At 62.1% G+C, this 17,790-nt stretch overlaps 1 protein-coding gene across 1 annotated transcript; it reads left to right on the plus strand.

Moving 5' to 3' along the window:
• Positions 1 to 536: 536 nt before the first annotated feature.
• Positions 537 to 4,778, plus strand: UNCX (UNC homeobox). The gene is made up of 3 exons (XM_080673386.1): positions 537 to 956; positions 1,244 to 1,419; positions 3,377 to 4,778. Exons 1-3 carry the CDS (start codon positions 683 to 685, stop codon positions 4,490 to 4,492), a joined length of 1,566 nt encoding a protein of 521 aa, XP_080529512.1. The 5' UTR covers positions 537 to 682; the 3' UTR covers positions 4,493 to 4,778.
• The last annotated feature ends 13,012 nt before the right edge of the window (positions 4,779 to 17,790 follow it).

A 17,790-nucleotide genomic window follows, 5' to 3' on the forward strand; every position in this document is an offset into this window, starting at 1 on the left:
GCCGGAGAGGAGAGGAGAGAAGCCCTTGTAGTTTTAAATTCAATGTGACAGTTTCGGAAAGAGCGGATGATGAATCTCCTATTATTGGATCAGTCTATTTGCCGCTCAATGTCTCTCTGTAATTGGAGCAACATCACTTTAAAGGTTCAGAGAGTACAGCATTTCTGGTGAAAAATCCCCACAACACGCGGTGGATGTTTTAAAGGGAAATCTATTAGTGATTTGCGGAGGGGCGGGAGCCGGTGGCGGGGAGGCGCGGGCTGGGCCGGCGGGCACTGAAGTGGGGGCTCACCAGGGGCCCCTGCCCGGCTGCTCCCCGCGCCGCGCCCCGCCCTCCCTGTGGCCCCCTCCCCGGTCTTGTTGTGACAGCTCCTGATACTGTTTATTGAGGTGCATGTCAGGTATAATTAGCAATCGATATGGAAAACGTTTCCTTGCACCCAGCACGCCTCTGACGTCAGAGCCGATTAGCGCTTCTTATTGGTCCCAAATTCCCCGGGCCGCGGCTAATTATCGGGAGCTTGATGTTGATAAAGTAAAGCGCCGCGCGCGGGCGAAGCATGTGTAGGGCTCCGGGTCCCTGTCCGCGCCGCCACCGCCCGCGCCTCCCGCCGCTGGCCCAGCCCGGCCCCGGCCCGCGCCCCCGCGCCCCGCCGCCGGCCCCGCCGGCCCCCCGCGCGAGATGATGGACGGCCGCCTCCTGGAGCACCCGCATGCCCAGTTCGGGGGCTCGCTGGGCGGCGTGGTGGGCTTCCCCTACCCGCTGGGCCACCACCACGTGTACGAGCTGGCGGGCCACCAGCTGCAGTCCGCCGCCGCCGCCGCCGCCGTGCCCTTCTCCATCGACGGCCTGCTCAGCGGCTCGTGCGCCGCCGCCGCCTCGGTGGTCAACCCCACGCCGCTGCTGCCGGCGGCCTGCGGGGTGGGCGGCGACAGCCAGCCCTTCAAGCTGTCGGGTAGGCGCAGGGTGCGGGAGCGGGAGCGGGCGCGGGCGGGGTGGCGGGTGGGGCAGGGGACCCTCGGAGGCGGAGGAGCGAGTTTGGGGGGGGGTGCTGCGGAACTGGCCGCCTGGGTCCCGCCCTGCACCCGCACCCGCACCCGCACCCGCACAGGGCAGTGTCGGCCTCGCGGCGGCCCCTGGCCCGGGTGGCGGCGGGCAGCAGCAGCAGCAGCAGCAGCGCGGGCGGTGGGTCTGGCTCCGCGGTGGCTGAGCGCGCCGCGTGCGTCCTGTGCTCGCCCGCAGACTCGGGGGACCCCGACAAGGAGAGCCCGGGCTGCAAGCGGCGGCGCACCCGTACCAACTTCACCGGCTGGCAGCTGGAGGAGCTGGAGAAGGCGTTCAACGAGAGCCACTACCCCGATGTGTTCATGCGCGAGGCGCTGGCGCTGCGGCTCGATCTGGTCGAGTCCCGCGTGCAGGTAAACACCGCGTCCCTCCGGAGCAGCGCCCGCCCGGCCTACGCGCCGCCTTTGTTCTCGCAGGAGCTGCGCCCGGCTCCGAGCCCGCCTGGCGCTCGCCGGTGGGAAGGCGGTGGTGGCGGCGGCGTTGGGTGTTCTGGGGCTCGGGGTCTCTTGGGGATGTAGGTGGGATCCCCTAAAAGTCGAGGCGACTCGGGAGGGGCCGGCGGCCGCCCCAAAGTAGCGAGAACAGCGGCTGCGTCCCAACCGGGGAGTCGCGTGGTGGGGTCCTGGCGACCATGAGCCGTGAGGTCTCGGAGGCTTGGGTGGGAGAGCGACCGGCGGGGGTTCGAGAAGATGGGAGAAGGCAGGCCCTCGCTGCAGGCCCCGGGGGCTCTGGTCGCCAGCCCGGCGCGGAGGCGTCTGTCTGTTTCCCTCGCGCCTGTAAAATATTCGGATGGAAACAGAGTATTTGTTCTTTGCTTGGCCGGAGCGGGCAGCTGGAGGAAGGGGGGGCAGAAACTTAAACAATTAACAGTTTGAGGGGAAAAAAGGTGTCTGCATCTTTTCGTACCCGTTCTATCTTTCTCTTTTCTCTTTTCCCGGTAATTTGATTTTTATTTCGGAGACTGCCAGGGGTATTCTTGTTAAAAATACAGCGTCATGTTGGTGGATTATTTATTCAAGATGAATTGTGCATAATTAGGTGTTTCCCTGAAGTACAGAAATCGTTCTGGTGGTGAGTGCGGGGGGCGGTGTGGGCACCGGGCTGCAGGCAAGGCTGCCAGGCGGGCTCAGCAGGGACAGCTTTGTCTGGACCCTAACACGTGCCCGGTCCTGTGCGTGGCCTCCGCTCACGGCCCTTTGGTTTGGAGATCCTCTGTGGGCTTTTTTTCCTGAGTGTTTTGAGTGACATTGCTCCCTAACACGGCGATGAATAATTGCTGGTGACAATGCAGCCTAGTTTGCACCCTCAAAAGAAGTATTTTAAAAAGGTGTGCGGGGAGGTGGGGGCAAAGGCCGGTACAGTTGTGAGAGGTTGCAACTTAATGCCCACACCGTGGCACTGACCGGCTGCCGCCGGCCTGGGCGCTACATGGCAGCAACAAAGAATTGGAACTGCGCCTGAGCCTGGGCTGGGACTGTGCCGGGGCTGGAGCCAGGGTCCAGGCTGCGTTCCCCCCAGTCCTGCGAGCTCCCCAAGGACAGGGCCTGGGAGAGAGTGGGAGAGGCAGCTGGCTCCTGGCTCCTGCTTCCCTGCCTCCCCCACCCCACCCCAAAGCCAAGCAGCTGGTTTGAGGGCACTGTTTCGGAGCCCTGGCCTGAAGGCTCCAGAAAGAGAAGTGTGTGAATGTGTGTTGGGGGGGCAGGCTCCTGAAGCACCCCTCCCGCCCCCCCCCCCCCAGTTGGGCTCAGCTCCCCAGGCCCTTCCGGAAGAAGCATCCAGGCTTCCCTTCATGGGAAAGGCCGAAATCTGGGCTCTCACTCCGTCTCCCGGGCGCTGAAGACAGGTGTGTGAAGGGCAGAGGCCAGCTGCCTGGTGTCCTCGGTCAGACGGTCACTGCCAGGCCAGGCAGGCTGCTTAGAACAGGAGCTACGAGGAGTCAGGAGGGGCAAGGCCGTCGCTGCTCTCTCCCTCCTTCCGGACCAGGAGCCCCATGCCCCGCCAGGGGCCAGGCCGGCCCTGCCGGACCAAGGGGCCGCTCCCAGTGCCTGAGGTGAGAAGCTGCAGTGGGGGCTGGCAAGAGGCCGCGCCGCCTCCCCTAGGTGGAAAGGATGCGCTTTGGAACCACCTGCATCCTGAGCGCAGACGCCCAGCTCCGGGCGGGCCTGGCCATGTGACTTGGCTTCGCCCCCCTGGCCGAGCCTGGCCGGGCCGGGGTTGTGAGGCCTGTCTGGGGGAGCGGGGAGGCCACCGCCCAGCCAGCCGGCCGGCTCAGGCTCATGGCGCCTTCCTTTCCCCACCCGGCTGCTCTAGGTCTGGTTCCAAAACCGCCGGGCCAAGTGGAGGAAGAAAGAAAACACGAAGAAGGGCCCCGGGCGGCCGGCCCACAATTCCCACCCGACCACATGCAGCGGGGAGCCCATGGACCCCGAGGAGATCGCGCGGAAGGAGCTGGAGAAGATGGAGAAGAAGAAGCGCAAGCACGAGAAGAAGCTGCTGAAGAGCCAGAGCCGCCACCTGCACTCGCCAGGCGGCCTGTCCATGCACAGCGCACCCAGCTCCGACAGCGACAGCGGAGGCGGCGGCCTGTCCCCGGAGCCGCCCGAGCCGCCGCCGCCCAACGCTGCGGCCAAGGGCGCTGGGCACCATGCGGGCTCCGGGTCGGCGCCCGCACCTCCAGGCGAGCCGCCCGCCCCGGGCACCTGCGACCCTGCCTTTTACCCGAGCCAAAGAAGCGGCGCCGGCCCGCAGCTGCGCCTAGGCCGCCCGGTGGACAAGGACCCGGCGCCGTGCGCGCCCGGGGCGGCGGAGCGCAGCGCTGCGGGCCTGCCCAAGGCCAGCCCGTTCAGCGTGGAGAGCCTGCTGTCCGACTCGCCACCGCGCCGGAAAGCCGCCCCGGCCAACGCCGCTGCCGCAGGGCTGGACTTCACGCCCGGGCTGCCGTGCGCGCCGCGGACCCTCATCGGCAAGGGCCACTTCCTGCTCTACCCCATCACGCAGCCGGTCGGCTTCCTGGTGCCGCAGGCCGCGCTCAAAGGCGGTGCGGGTGCTGAGGCCGCGCCCAAGGATGCGCCGCCCGCGCCCCCCGCGCCTCCCGCGCCGCCTGCTCAGGCCAGCTTCGGGGTCTTCCCGGGGCCCAGCGGCGCTCCGGACTCGGCCGACGGCGTCGCCTCCCCGGGAGCCCCGACCCCGGCACCGTTCCGGGACCCAGCTGTGGCCGAGGGCGGCGGCGGGGACTGCTCGGACACGGGGGCCTGTGCGGTGGCCCCACCGCCGCCGCCACTCCCGCGGTCCCCCGGGCCTGGAAGGCCTGGAACACGGGTACCCAGCCCCGCGGGGGAACCAGCCGTTTGCGGGGCCGGGGCCCCTGAGCCGGGCGCCGCGGCAGTAGCCAGCGCCCTGGATGGGGAGGAGGTGGACATGGACTGAGGCGGCCCTAGAGGGGCTCGGCCGCACCGCAGGGGCTCGGTTCCCACTCGCACGCCATCAGGTGATCGGCTTAGAAACACTGCTTCCCCCCCTTCAGCTTGGACCTAGTCAGCAGCAGCAGGACTTGGGGTGAGACCCTCCTCCTCTCGCGGGAGGAAAAAGAAAACCTAACCCATCGTCCCCCCAAAACCCACAACAAGAATCCTCAGCCTTGTAAAATGCAAAAATGTCTAAGAATATTTATATATGTACCATTTTTTTTTTATAAATAAAGCTGGTCAAACGCAAGCTCTCCGATCCATCTTTTTTAAATGTCGGAGCGCCCCTCCCCCTCCATTGCCCCTGCTCCCCTCCCCTCCCCCCCCCAGGGCGGGGCAGGGCGGAGGCTCACCTCCCCCAGGGTCGTCTGCGCTTAATGCCTCCTTTTGTGTGTGTGTGTGTTTGTGTTTTCTGATTGAACAAATTTATGCAGCCGCAGCTACCCCGCTCCTGCCCTCCTGCGCTCTTCCCCCCCCCCCCGCTCCTGCCCGGTGCCCCCACACGCGCACACGCACCCGCGCGCACCCCCTCGCGCTGGCACACGCCGGGGCGCGCAGCGCGGGGTGACGGCGCCGGGGGCTGCCAGGGCCGGGCCGCTGGGCTCCTGCAGAGTTTTGATATGAAAGTAATTATTTTCCGGTGGCTGCTGCGGGGACTGGGTTTCTTGCCCAAAGGGTTATTATACATTACCGATTTCTAGTGATATGAAATCACATAAACTTCTTACAATAATAGAATTAGCATGAAAGGCTGGGGTGTCAAATTGAAATTGGAGAATAATAGCGCTGGCAGCTGGGGGAGTGCGCGCGCATATTGGAGCGGAGATGGGGAGTCGTGGGGCGGAATTTTCATGAGCTGCCTCTTTGTCAGCGCTCTCGTAGCCGCTATATTAAGATAGATGCCCAATGATACCCCTCATTGTTCTGTCGCTTATATTGATGTTGCTGCGTTATCAGCCTATTGATCATGTGTCGCCTGTAATAGGACAGGCGCCGCCAACGCGCCTCTTTACAAAAGCAGCGCACATTTGTTCTAATAGGGTCCGGGTCCCGGGGGGACCCTCCGGGGCTTCAGGACATCTGCAGCGGAGAAATATTAGCAAACTTGGCTGGAGCCTGCAGCCAGCCCCTGGCCCCCTCCCCTGCCCGCAGCTGCCCCACCCCGAAGTGAACCTCCACCAATCCTCCGTCTACCGCCCCCGCCCCCCCCCCAAATCCCAACCCTGGGCCCTGGGTCCTTGGCGCTTCAAAAGCCACCAATTCCCCAAGAAATTGGGATCCCAATTATTAAAACCATTAATTCCACTGAGGCTGAGCACGCGGAATGATGTTTACAGCCTCGTTAAATATCCCTGATCCCTCCTGGTCATCAGGCCTTTATTTGCAAATAAATTGAGAATAATCAGAAGGACAGCTTTCCTCGGCGCTCGGTGCAAATGAATTTCGGAGCCCGAGTCCCTTTAATAATATTTACATAATTTTCGCTCAGTGACTCTGATATTTGCTCTCTAGGAGACCGAGCTTATAGGAAAAATAATTAGATCAAAAGAAAAGTGAGAGGGGAAAGGAAGAGCGGGAGAGGGGGTGGGATCCGCAGGCAGGAGCCCGTGGCACTGGAGGCCCAACTCGGGGCCATCGCCCGCCCGTGGAAGCTGGGAGTTGGTGGGGAGGGGAAGCGGGGCTGGGGAGCAGGTTGCTGGGGTTTAGCCACGGCCCTCGGCCCCTCCGGACCCGGTTCCCGGGGCGGCAGCCGCCCCGTCTCCCCTGACCGGCTGCGTCCTGCCAACTCGGCCTGGTAGCCTTTGTCTCAGGCAGTCCAGTCGGGCCTGGGCCCACAATCAACTCTCCCCTCTTCTCCACTCCCACCCCCATTAAACTGTATTTAAAGTGTCATTTAAATTATGAAATTGTAGCAGAAAATTGTGCGTAAAATGCCGGTTACTTTATCTAAGGTGAACAATTTGTCTGGCAGCGATAAATCGCCTCCTTCCTTCAATTTGCAGCTGTTCATTTTGGTGGCGGCTGAGCCGAGCGGGGGAGGCCTCATGTTTAATGGATTTGCAGTTTGAATGCTGGAGTATCGCTGGCTGCACACTCGTGTCCTTAAGGTGAAATTACTGATTTACTTAAACAGTTTAGCTTTTTCCTGAAAGCCCCAAAAGCAGCAGGCTGTGTGATTCTAGACAAACTATCAATCGATCTGGTCGAGCCAGCCTCCAGGAGATGTGTCCTTCATGAATCATACTTTATGAATTCAATTTCTACCAGGAGAAATTTTCAATTTGAACGCCGGATCATTATGGGAGAGTGTAAATTGTTTTTGCTCTATTATGCATCCGACGCCATCATTTTTCTTTCTAATTACGGAGGTGTCAGGTCGAGCTGTCATGCAGGCGCTGATTTTCAATTTAACTGATCATCATACATTCATTTTCCCATTTGATAAATCTGCTATCTAGACGGCTCGCCATGCCCGGAATATTAAGAGCCGAGCTGCAGCGAGGTGCCGTAATGGGGGGATGTGTATGCAGCAATAAGTGCAGATCAGGCAGTTAATTTAGCACCTCCTGATTCCCCATCTCCATTTCTCATTTCCAATTCTCCAAGGAGCGGAGCAGCCCGAAGGCTCCGCGGCTCTCCGCTCTCCAGCCGAGGAGGCGAGGAGAGGGGGAGCGGCGCGGCGAGGCAGAGAGGGAAGGAGGAGGAGGGGAGGGAGGGAAGACACCCTCCAAAATGCTTGTTTTCTATTACACAACTTCCAAATTAGGATATCAAGCTTAATTAATGCTAATTGAGTTCTTCAATACGTGTTATTTTTATTTAATAGAAACAAATTTGCACAATTAATTATCGACATAATTTCAAGAGTCTCATTTGCAAGGCGAGCTCTCCTGAATCCACTACCCCAAGTCAACTCACGGTTTTGTTTTATTCTGCAGAAGAAAAGGAGGATTCCCACACCCACCCGGCACCTGTGATGCTGGCTGTAGATTTGGGGTGGCCCCGGGGAGGGAGGACTGACTAAGTGGGGGGTTGCTAGGGGACGGCGGGGAGGGGGGAGCGGGGAGGGGGGGAGGGGGCCTCTGTGTTCGACCCCGGGGGTCCCTTGCAGGCGACTGGTCAGCGGAGCAGACGGGGGCGATGGCGAGGAGGCCGCTGCCCCAGGGCAGCCATCCCTGAGTGGGGTCCGGGGACAGCGGGCAGCGGAGGGCGCACCCAGGCCAGGCTGAGCTGCTCTGGGCTGTTGTGAGCGGCTGCCCTAGAACAAGTCCTTTCCAGGAGGTGCGTGCGCGCGCGCGCGTGGGGCGAGACGCGCGTGGGGCGAGGCTGGGGCCCAGCCGCTCTGGGGCCAGGGTCCCCCAGGGCCAGGGCCCCCCCCTGCGGGCAAGGCTGATGGGGTTTGATTGCGGGGCGCGTCCCCTGTTGTCTCCTAAACGGCCGGGCCCTGCCTGCACCGCAACCCGAACCGCTGTTCGCTAGGCGATCGGCGGGGCGGCGAGACGCAGGCTGGTTTAATTTTGTTGATAAATCGGTTCGGTGGGGGCGGGTGGGGGCGGGGCGGGGGCCGGGGGAGTGGGGAGAGAGGGTGTTGTTTCTTTGCTGATTTATTTTTAACCCGAGGTTGTACAAGCCCCTGACAGTTTGGATAAATTAGCCAGGCCTCGCAGTCTCCTAATGAGAGGGTATTATTTCGGCACCTCGGAAGGAGCGTGAAAAATGAGAGAGACTCCATCCGGAGGTGTCGGATCGATTCAGGATCAGGGTGTAAATTATATACAACTAAATATCCAGCCGTCCATACCGCTGCTTAATACGGAGCTTAGAAATGCAACATTAAACAAAGATTATAAGAGATGGGCGCCTCTGGACCGAGCCCAGCTCACTGCTCAGCCGGGTCAGCCCTGGCCGCCCGCGAGGACTCGGTGGAGGAGCGGGGGGCGGAGGTGGGGGCCCCGTTTAGGACCAGAGCCAGCCCGGACCTGCCGGGAGCGCCTCGATGTCCTTCCTTTTCTCCTACAGCCACAACGCACTGCGGAGCAGGCCCCCGAGACCCCACTGGGTCTCCGCCTGGTCCCACCCCGCCCCACCCCGCCCCGTCCCGCCCCGCCCCGCCCGGCCTCCGAGGGCCCAGAGCGATCCGCTGGGCCCAGGCTCCAGTGTGCGGGCCGGCGTGGGCCGGACCCCGCTCCCCACCTGCGCTGCGCTCAGTGAGCCGCATGGGAGAGGGAGAGGCGCGGGGATCCCAGGTCCAGGCTGCCCCGACGCCGGCGGAGGGGGCAGCTTTTGGGGCGGGCGCAGGGGCACATTTGGGGCGCTTGGCTCTCACTTCTAGCATTTAGGGCTGAAGGGACTGGAGGGCAGGGGGCGCCTGAGGGGAGGCCCTGGTGGGGCCCAGCCGTTGGATCCAGGCGCGCGCTGGGGCGGGGGCGGGAATGCCCTGGCAGGGGGGCTGCTGGCATCCGGGGCGCCCCCCACAGGCGGAGCTCCCCATGGGGGACTGCCGAGCCCTGCAGAGCCGAGTTGTGAGTCCGGAGGGGGCCAAGGGGCAGGAAGCCCGGCGCTGGGGCGAAGTAGGGCCCCTCGGGCCGCCACTCTGTCCTCCCTTCCTGCCCAGGGCGCCTGGCCCGCCTTCCTCGAGCCCTCCCGCGCCCGCGGCCCCTCGCCGGCCTCGGCTCCCCGCTCTCCCCGGCCACGCAGCTGCTCCCCCCCCCCCCAGGAAGGGAGCGGGCGTCCGCGCGAGGGTGTTGCAGTAATGAAAAATCAGAGCAGTTAAATCGTAAAATTTGGATTAAGAAGCTTGAATTTAATACACACGCACCACATTTATTAAAGCATTAGAATAATTGAAATTTGCTGCGGCAGCCGTCCAATCTGTTTAAATAATTCTATGGGTGTCTTGTTGTGATAAAAGATTATCTAGAATTCTATTAAAGGCGCAGAAGCCTGCTTTGTAAATCCTATTTGGGGACTTTCAATAACTATCGATAATCTCATCTGCACAGAACCCCCGCCTCCCCGCGTTATCGGAAAGTTTGCGGCGCCTCCCGGGCAGCGCGGGGAAGGCCGGCCGGGCCGCCGACCAGCACCTGCCGCTCGGCCGGGGTGAGGGCGACCTGGGGTGCGCAGGGCACGGGGCCCCGTCCAGCCTCCGCTCCCTCCGAGCGCGGGCAGGGCGCCCGAGGCCTTTGTGGGAGGCTCGGAGCCCCCAGGCTCCAAACCACGCGCTGGGCTGCGGGAGTGAGCGCGCGCGGTGCCGTCGCTAATTGCTGCTAATTTTGTTTCATTAACTTTATTTACTCTTGAACCCTTAATTGTTTCCATTTATTTTTAGTAATTTTATAATGCACTAATAATCCCCCTCTGCCTGCGGACGCCTCCGCCCCCTCCCTCCCTCCCTCCCTCGCCACTCCCCTCCCTCCGCCGGCCTCCCCGGCCTCGCTGCAGGCCCGCCGCTCCGGGTGGCGCAGGCTGGGGCACCGAGAAGTCAGGGCGGGAGCAGGGGGGGCGGGCAGGGCTCCCTGGGTGCTGTCCCCTAGGGTCCTGCCGGGAGGGTGGCGGGTGGGACAGAGGCTGAACTTGGCCCGCCCCCAGGCCAGGGAAGCTGGTGGGGGGAGGGACCGCCGAGGCCTCGGATGAAAGGGACTCGCCTAGGGTCACCCCGCGGCCCAGGCCCGCGCTCGGGGCTCCGGCTCCTCTCGGTTCCTCCTGCGGCCTGAGCCCGTCTGCAGAGCGCAGAGCGGCCGCAGGACTCGCCTCGACGCTGCTCAGCCCGTTCCCTGGGGAGCCCGAGTCCCCGCGGTCCCGCCCCGGCCCCCCAGGACCCAGCCCCGCGCCTCCCTGTTATTAGACAGCTCGCAGGATTGTCTGCGGGCCGCCTCTTTCCTGCTAATTATCACCTTATGAAAAGTGTTTCATTAAGAAACTCTGCTTTTGATTAATTATCGACAGAATGCTGACCAGAAAGAAATGAAATTAATCTCTGACCCCGTCTGGGTAACACTGGAAATTCATCACATATCCTTTTAATATTGAAACACAGCGCAGAATTTTAATAGAAAATATTGTTTTTCCAAACCTCCAGTCTTTATTAATGCCCCTGGGCAGGGAAAGATATTGCTGCAATATAGCAGCCTTTGTTCATTTTAAATTTATTAAACATAATGCACTTCATTTTCAAACATTTTACTGTTTCTTTTTAATTTCACTCAGTGTAAGTACAGAATAAAACCTTTTTAAACATTTAAGATATTGAAAACCCATATACGGATGTGTAACGGGAACGCTCCGGCCATCAAATAAATTTAAGCAGAAGCAATTGTAATTTTAAGCTCCGAAGTATTATCCCCTTCAGACATTGAGGCAGCATCAGTAACGTCAAATGAAAGTGCGAGGAGGGAGCCCGGGCCTCCCTGGCCCCCAGACATCCTGGGAAACGGCTACTCGGAGTCAGCGGGTCCCCGGGTCCCCAGGTGCCCGGGGCTGCGGGCCGCTGAGCCCCTCTGTGTCTTTGGTTCCAGGGAAATCCTCCTCCGAGGCTGGAATGCTGGTCGTGAGGTGGCCCACCTACCCCCCTCCCACTCCACCAAGGGCCCCTCCCTGGACAGGACTCTGCGCTTTCCCGAACCACAAGGTTTCTCTTCCTTTCCCGAGTCACACAAGGCTGCCCCCACCCCAGCCAAGGTGCTGTCAGGTCAGCCCCACCAAGCGGGGGTTCGCCCAGTTCCCAAGCCTGGGGGAGGGGGCTCCCTGGAGAGCAAGCCCTTCCCCCTCCTTCCGGGCCAGCTGCTGCCTGAGGAGCTGGGGGGGGGTGAGGAGGAGAAGGGGGCACCTATTCTCAATCCCAGCCCCCAGCGCAACTCCCGCCCTCAACCCCTTTCCCGAGGAATCCAAGCCCCATGGTTAATGAGTCATGAAGTGTGAGAACTTCCGGAGACCTCAGCCTCCCTGATGCCAATTCCAGATGTGGAAGGCGGGAGGGGTCGGTGCTCCTGGCTGGTGAGGACCCCCCCCCCCCCCCCGCCACTCCGGTCCCACCCAAGTGTCCAGGATCCAGGTTCCAGAACTCGGGCCCGAAATGGAAACGGGCCACTTTTCCACGGAGAAATCACTCTTTCCATTTCTTGTGGCGCTCCCAGGGCCCTATTTCACGGCACGACAAAGGGGATATTACTTTTAAAACCCTATGAAATACCAGGTCCCGTCCTCTGTGCTGTTTCAGAGGAATTCAATTTTCTCTGAATGGTGAGACGCGCCAGCATATCTTTTGGGGGCTGATCCATGACTCCTGGGGAGGAAGAGGACAATTCTCAGGGATTGTCTTGGCATTCCGAGAGCCTGGGTGTCTGGGCCACACACCGGGGTCCCTTCACCCCCTCCCCCCGCCCCCCACACACAGAGGTGCCGAGGTGAACTCGGCAAACATGTCTCCCTGGAATCCGATACAGTGTTGCACTTTGTGGCAGCCTGCTCCTGCTCCTGCTCCTGCTCCTGCGGCTGCGCCTGGGCCTGGGCCTTCTTTCTGACTCGCCAGGCTCATCCCCGGCCTAGGCGAGTGACTATTTACAAGGTTATCTGGAATCTGTCTACCTGGAGGCCTCTTCTGATCCCTCACATGGCCCCCCCTCCCCGCTCCCCGCGCACACACACCCTCTTCTGTTTGATGTCCTGATGTCATGGAGAAGTTGCTGTGGCCGGCTAGAAAAAATGTTTCTCTCTCCCTTTCCTCCTCTCCCCCCGCCCGCCTGCCCGCCCCCCCCCCCACTTTGTGATCAAATATTCCATTGACCAGACCCAGAGCAGACACCTTTGGGGTCAGGCCTGGGGAAGATGCTGGAAAATGTCTGGGCCTCAGTTGGAGCTGAGATGGATGGCTGCAGTGGACAAGCACAGGCGGGTGGGAACCCAGGAGGGGACCTTCCAGCCCCACCTCCTCTGCAGGCCCCCGGCTGGGCCTGAGCTGCCGCCCCAGGAGCTGGGAGCCGTGGGTGAGGGGCTCAGAGTGAGCCCTGAGGGAGGTCTGTAGAGTCCACACAAGTCGGGGTACTTCAGGGTGTGTATGTGTGTGTGTGTGTGTGTGTGTGTGTAAGGGGTGTGTATGTGTGTGTAAGGGGTGTGTATGTGTGTGTAAGGGGTGTGTATGTGTGTGTGTGTGGTGTGTGTGTGAGGGGTGTGTGTGTGTGTAAGGGGTGTGTGTGTGAGGGGTGTGTGTGTAAGGGGTGTGTGTGTGAAGGGTGTGTGTGTGTGTAAGGGGTGTGTGTGTGAGGGGTGTGTGTGTGTGAGGGGTGTGTGTGTGAGGGGTGTGGGTGGGTGTGTGAGGGGTGTGTGTGTGTGAGGGGTGTGTGTGGGTGTGTGAGGGGTGTATGTGTGTGTGTGAGGGGTGTGTGTGTAAGGTGTGTGTGTGTGTGCTGTGTGTGTGTGTTTGTAAGGGGTGTGTGTGTAAGGTGTGTGTGTGTAAGGGGTGTGTGTGTGAGGGGTTTATGTGTGTGTAAGGGGTGTGTGTGTAAGGGGTGTGTGTGTGTGTGTGAGGGGTGTGTGTGTGTGTGTAAGGAGGCTTTCCCTACCCCTAAGCCACGATGCAGTACCTTGGAAATAATATCCTATCGCCCTTGCTCCTCGTCTCCTGCCTTCCAACTCCTTTGCCTGAAGCCACTCTCCCTGGTCCCTCAGAGGAGAGGTGGGAGGGGACCCCAGAGGTCCAGCTTGTCCATTCTGATGCCCTGCCCCGGAGCTGGCTCCCATCTCTCCAGGGCGGGAGCAGGGGAGTCCAGCAAAGAAACACCAGGGACTGGCTTGTGAGCCCCCCCCCCCCCAAATCCACTTAAACTAACAACAAACCAAACAAATACAGGGGCTGCGGCCGTGGCCAAGAGCTGTGCAGGCGGTGCCGTCCCGCTTGGCCTCCTGTGGGCTCCGGGTTCAGCCACCTGGAGCGTCTCCCTGCCTGGCCCATACCTTGCAGTTCTGTGGATTTGGGGTCCAAGGTTGCTCTGCTTCAGAACCAGGAAAACCCATCACGTGGTCTCAGCTCCAGGCTCCGCCCCCCGCCCCCCCCCATCCCTACACTCTCTCCAATTTCCTGTACCCAACTGCTTGCTGGAGTTAAGAATCTTTCTTTCAAAAAAAAAAAAAAAGATAACAAAGTGATTTAAAGATAATTAATTGCATTAAACTATTGACTAACTACCTCACTCAATAGTAATTCATTTAGAGAATATTAAAATCGGAGGAACAATAATAAAATTGATGCCAGTTCCCACGGGGAGGGAGATGGCCAGCAAATTGGATACTTTTCTTAATCTGGCGTAAATAATAACATGCCCGCTCCCCTCCTCTCTGCGGCCAATTCCCCTATCATTTATTCCAGACGCCGAAGCCGGGTTCATAATTGATATCAGTTACTCAGTGAGTGCCTTTCCATTTGTTCTTGTTATCCCTGGTAATTGCCAAGTTCAGCCTCTCCGAGTTGAGATCTGGCTTTGTGGTGGGGGCCCCCCTGGCTCCCCCATCTCCCTCTGCCTGGTTCCCAACAGGCAGGCAGCCGTGGGGCTGAGCCAGGCTGGGAGTGGGGGGGCTCTGTCAGCCACACACACCCCCCCCCATGTTTTTCTCATTCCTGACAGTTTGTCATTCCTGGGACAGATGCACACAGGCCCCCAGCCCTGCCTTGGGACAGCGCAGACCTAGGTGGACCTGGGTGGCTGGGCGATGCCTGGGCACGGACCCCCCCAGAGCTACTCTGCCACCCGTTGAGAGGAGACGCATTTGGTGGCAAACCCAGGGTTAAGAGCCTCGGCGACAATCCGTTTTGTTTGAAAATTGGTGGATGGAAGTGACGAACCCCAAACTGACATCTGGGGAAACGGTGCTATGGAGCCTGGAGGGGATTTCAGGGGGGGGGAGGGGGGAGGGCTGGGCAGCTGAGAGGGGCGCTGGACCGAGGTGGGTGAGCTGGGTCAGCAGGAAGAGAGAGGGGGCAGATCCCAGCTCCAGGCCCACCTCCCCGGACCCGGAGGCCCCCCGATGGACACGGCCCCAGCCCGGAGCCCTGGCGGCTGCGTCCATCCCGAAATGACTGTTTCGTTATTTATTCACTTATTTATTCACTTATAAAGTGTTTACTTAGCTCGGTGCAGATGTAACATCTCATTTACAGCGTGGCCTCGGGGCATAGAAACAATTGGCAACAAAAGAGAAACTCCGGAGGATTAGAGAAAAAACACACAACAGCGCGAGTGGGGGGTGGGTGGCGAGGGCCGGGAGGAGCAGGGAGAGGGACCGAGAGAGCAAAGAGCAGACAGACGGGTGGACACTCGGGGGGGGGGGAGGCCCCCAAGAGAGACCCCGCAGGAGGCGGCAGCCCGGTGCGAGGACGCGGTGGGGACTCAGGGGGCGTCGCTGGGGCCCCCCACCCCTCCCGCCTTGGGAGCGCGCAGGGGGCCGCCCATGAGCCTCGGGGCGGCTTTGGAGAGGGCGCGGCCGGCGGACTGGGACCCGCCGGGGACCCCGAAGCGGCGGTGGCCGAGGGGCTCAGCCCTTGTCCCCTCTGCGCGGAACAGTGAGGCCCTCGGAGGGCGGGCCCCCTGCTTCTCCGTGCCTGGCGGGGGGCTCAGACCCCACCTCTCCTGGGTAACCCGTCCCCGGGGGCTCCTTCGGGCTCCAACGTGCCGGCACCGGGGCCGCTGGGCGTCGAAGTCCGCTCCGACCCCCGGGGCGCAGCCGCCTCCCTCCGCGTGGCGGCGGCCTGAGTGCCTGTGGCCGCGCGAATACCGCCGGGGGCGCCGGGGAAACTGAGGCCGCGGCGCTGTCACCGGCGCGCCGGCTGGGCGGCGAGGGCGGAGGGGTAACGGGGGCGCCTTCGCGGGGACTGCGCGGACCGGGGTGCCCCGACTGCCCCGCAGTGAGTGTCCATCCTGTCGCTGCACAGAAGGGGCGGCAGAGGCGGGGGGACCTTCCCTGGGAGGGCCGCCTGCCCCCCGCAGGGCGGCCGGGCGCGGGGCCGCGCAGCCGTCAGGGCGCTGACGGGAGGCAGCTGTGACTGTTTAACTGGGAGCTGGTTGCCTGGCAACCCGAGGCGGCTCATTACCGCGGCCACAGTGATTAACCAAAAAAGAAAATAAAAAATAAAAGCGGGGAAAGGGGGAAGCAAACAAGGAAGGGGAAACGGGGGGACGACGGGAATGTGGAAGCGGAGCGGGTTATATTCAATTAGCTCACTGATAACCGCTTCTTAATCACTCACTTCATTTCAGGAGGGTACCTGCCCTCCTCACGCTGCGGCCGTGCAGCCGGGGTTTCGGAGCCGCCCTCCCCGCCCGCTCCAGCCTCTGCCAGGCTCGCCTTCCCCCGCGCAGCCCGGGCCCAGGAGAGGGGACTCGGGTACCCGGAGGCAGCACCCAGCGGGGAGGATGGGGAGCTTTGCCAGGCCCTGGGAGTCCTTCCTCCGCGGACCTGCCGGCCTCGGCCCCAGCCTCCCGTCCAGGTCCGGCTGTCCGGGCTGAGGGGGAGGAGGGGGGTGGGGGCAGGCCCGCTGAGGGAGCCGCTGCCAGGGCACGACTGCGGGGCTCAGCCCAGCGCTCCAGGGACTTCGCAGGTCATCTGGGCGCTCTCCAGAGCCTGAGCGGCGGCGCTCACGTCTCCACCCGAAGGAGAGGAAAGAAGGAGAGGAAAGCAGCACAGGGAGGTGGCCGCAGGAGGAGGGACAGCGGAGGCAGGCCCAGGCCCAGGCCCCAGCAGATCCAGCGGCTGGAGGGGGCCGGGAGGCAGGGCCTAGGTCAAGGCTTAAAGGCGGGTTGGTGGTGACTCGTGTGTCTGCTGTGCCTGTGGCCACAGGGAGCTGACCCCACAGTGTGTCCCTTCACTGCAGGCGGGAAGGCCAGCCCTGGGTCCCTGGTGGGGCAGTGGGTGGCTCCGAGGACCCGATCCGGACCCCATAGGAGGGCTGAGGCCTCTGCTGGACCCCTTCTCCCACCCCCTCACCCCCCCTCCCAGGAAGCCTCCACGCAGAGAGCCGGCTCAGCCCTGGAGAGGGGAGGCCTGGCGGGCAGGACTTCTGAGGGCGCAGAGGACAGGAGTCAGGAGGGACCGTGGCTGGGCCTCGGGCGCTAGGACCTGAGGATGGGCCCCCTCCTCCTCTCTCCTCTGGGCTCCCCTCCTGCTCTCCCCACTGACCGTCTCTCGGATCCTCCTCTCTCCTTTTCATTCCTCCCACCTCCCCAAGGCCTGACCTAGGCCGGGCCCCTCGGCCAAAGCAGCTGCTCTGCTGGGGCTGGAGTTCTGTTCTGAGGGCCTCGGGGAGGAGAGAGGGAGGCAGAGCCTGGAGGAGGCTGGTCTTGCCCTTGGCCCTCTGGCGGCCGGGAAGCACCAGCTAGAACCCTGGCCAGCCTCCCTCTGCGTCCTCCCGGCACCGGCACCGCACCCACACCCGCCTGCACCGTCCCCCCCCACCCCGGGGCGGAAAGGCCACAGCTGCCGGGAAGCAGGACTGCGCCTAAGCCCTTGGGACCTCACAGGTTCACCGAGCAGGTGGGCGCTTCCCAGGGACAGGCTGGGCCTCAGAAAGGGAGGTGTTTGCCGTGGACCCAGGAACCAGGAGGTCAGGGTTCAATTCCCGGTCAGGGCACAGGCCCGGGTTGCGGGCTCGATCCCCAGTGGGGGGCGTGCAGGAGGCAGCCGGTCCATGATTCTCTCATCATGGATGTTTCTGTCTCTCCCTCCCCCTTCCGCTCTGACATCAACAACAAAAAGTATTTAAAAAAGAAGAAAGTGAAGTGTTTGCTAGTCGAGACGGGGTCATTGAAGAGGTGACAGGTAAAATGAGGTCGCCAGGGCGGGCCCTGCTCCAGTGGGACTGACAGAAAGATCAGGACCGACCCCGTGGGGACCCACGGAGGACACGGCTGTCTGCCGCCACCAGAGAGGCCCCGGCCCGGGCTCAGCCTGCCGACCTTGGACTCGACCTCCGGCCTCCGTGCCCAGGGCACTGCGCTTCTGGGTCTGAGTCCCACCCAGTCGGGGCTACTCGTCCCTGTGGCCATGGCGGGCCCCACAGCTTATGTTGCCGGGAGCACGCAGGCCTGACCCAACGGAGGCCCCTTGGTGGTGGCTACTGTCCGTCCCACCGGGGCTCTGAGGTGACGTTGGGGTGGGTTCTGAACCCCCAGGCCTCAGTGCCCTCACGGGGGAAGTTGCTCCCTTGGGGCCCCTCCAAGGGCTGAGGGCTCTCTGTCCCCCAGGATACTAGGCTAGGGCAGAGGAGGGGTC

Source organism: Plecotus auritus (assembly GCF_963455305.1).
Source record: "Plecotus auritus genome assembly, chromosome: 6".
Classification (NCBI taxonomy): Eukaryota; Metazoa; Chordata; class Mammalia; order Chiroptera; family Vespertilionidae; genus Plecotus; species Plecotus auritus.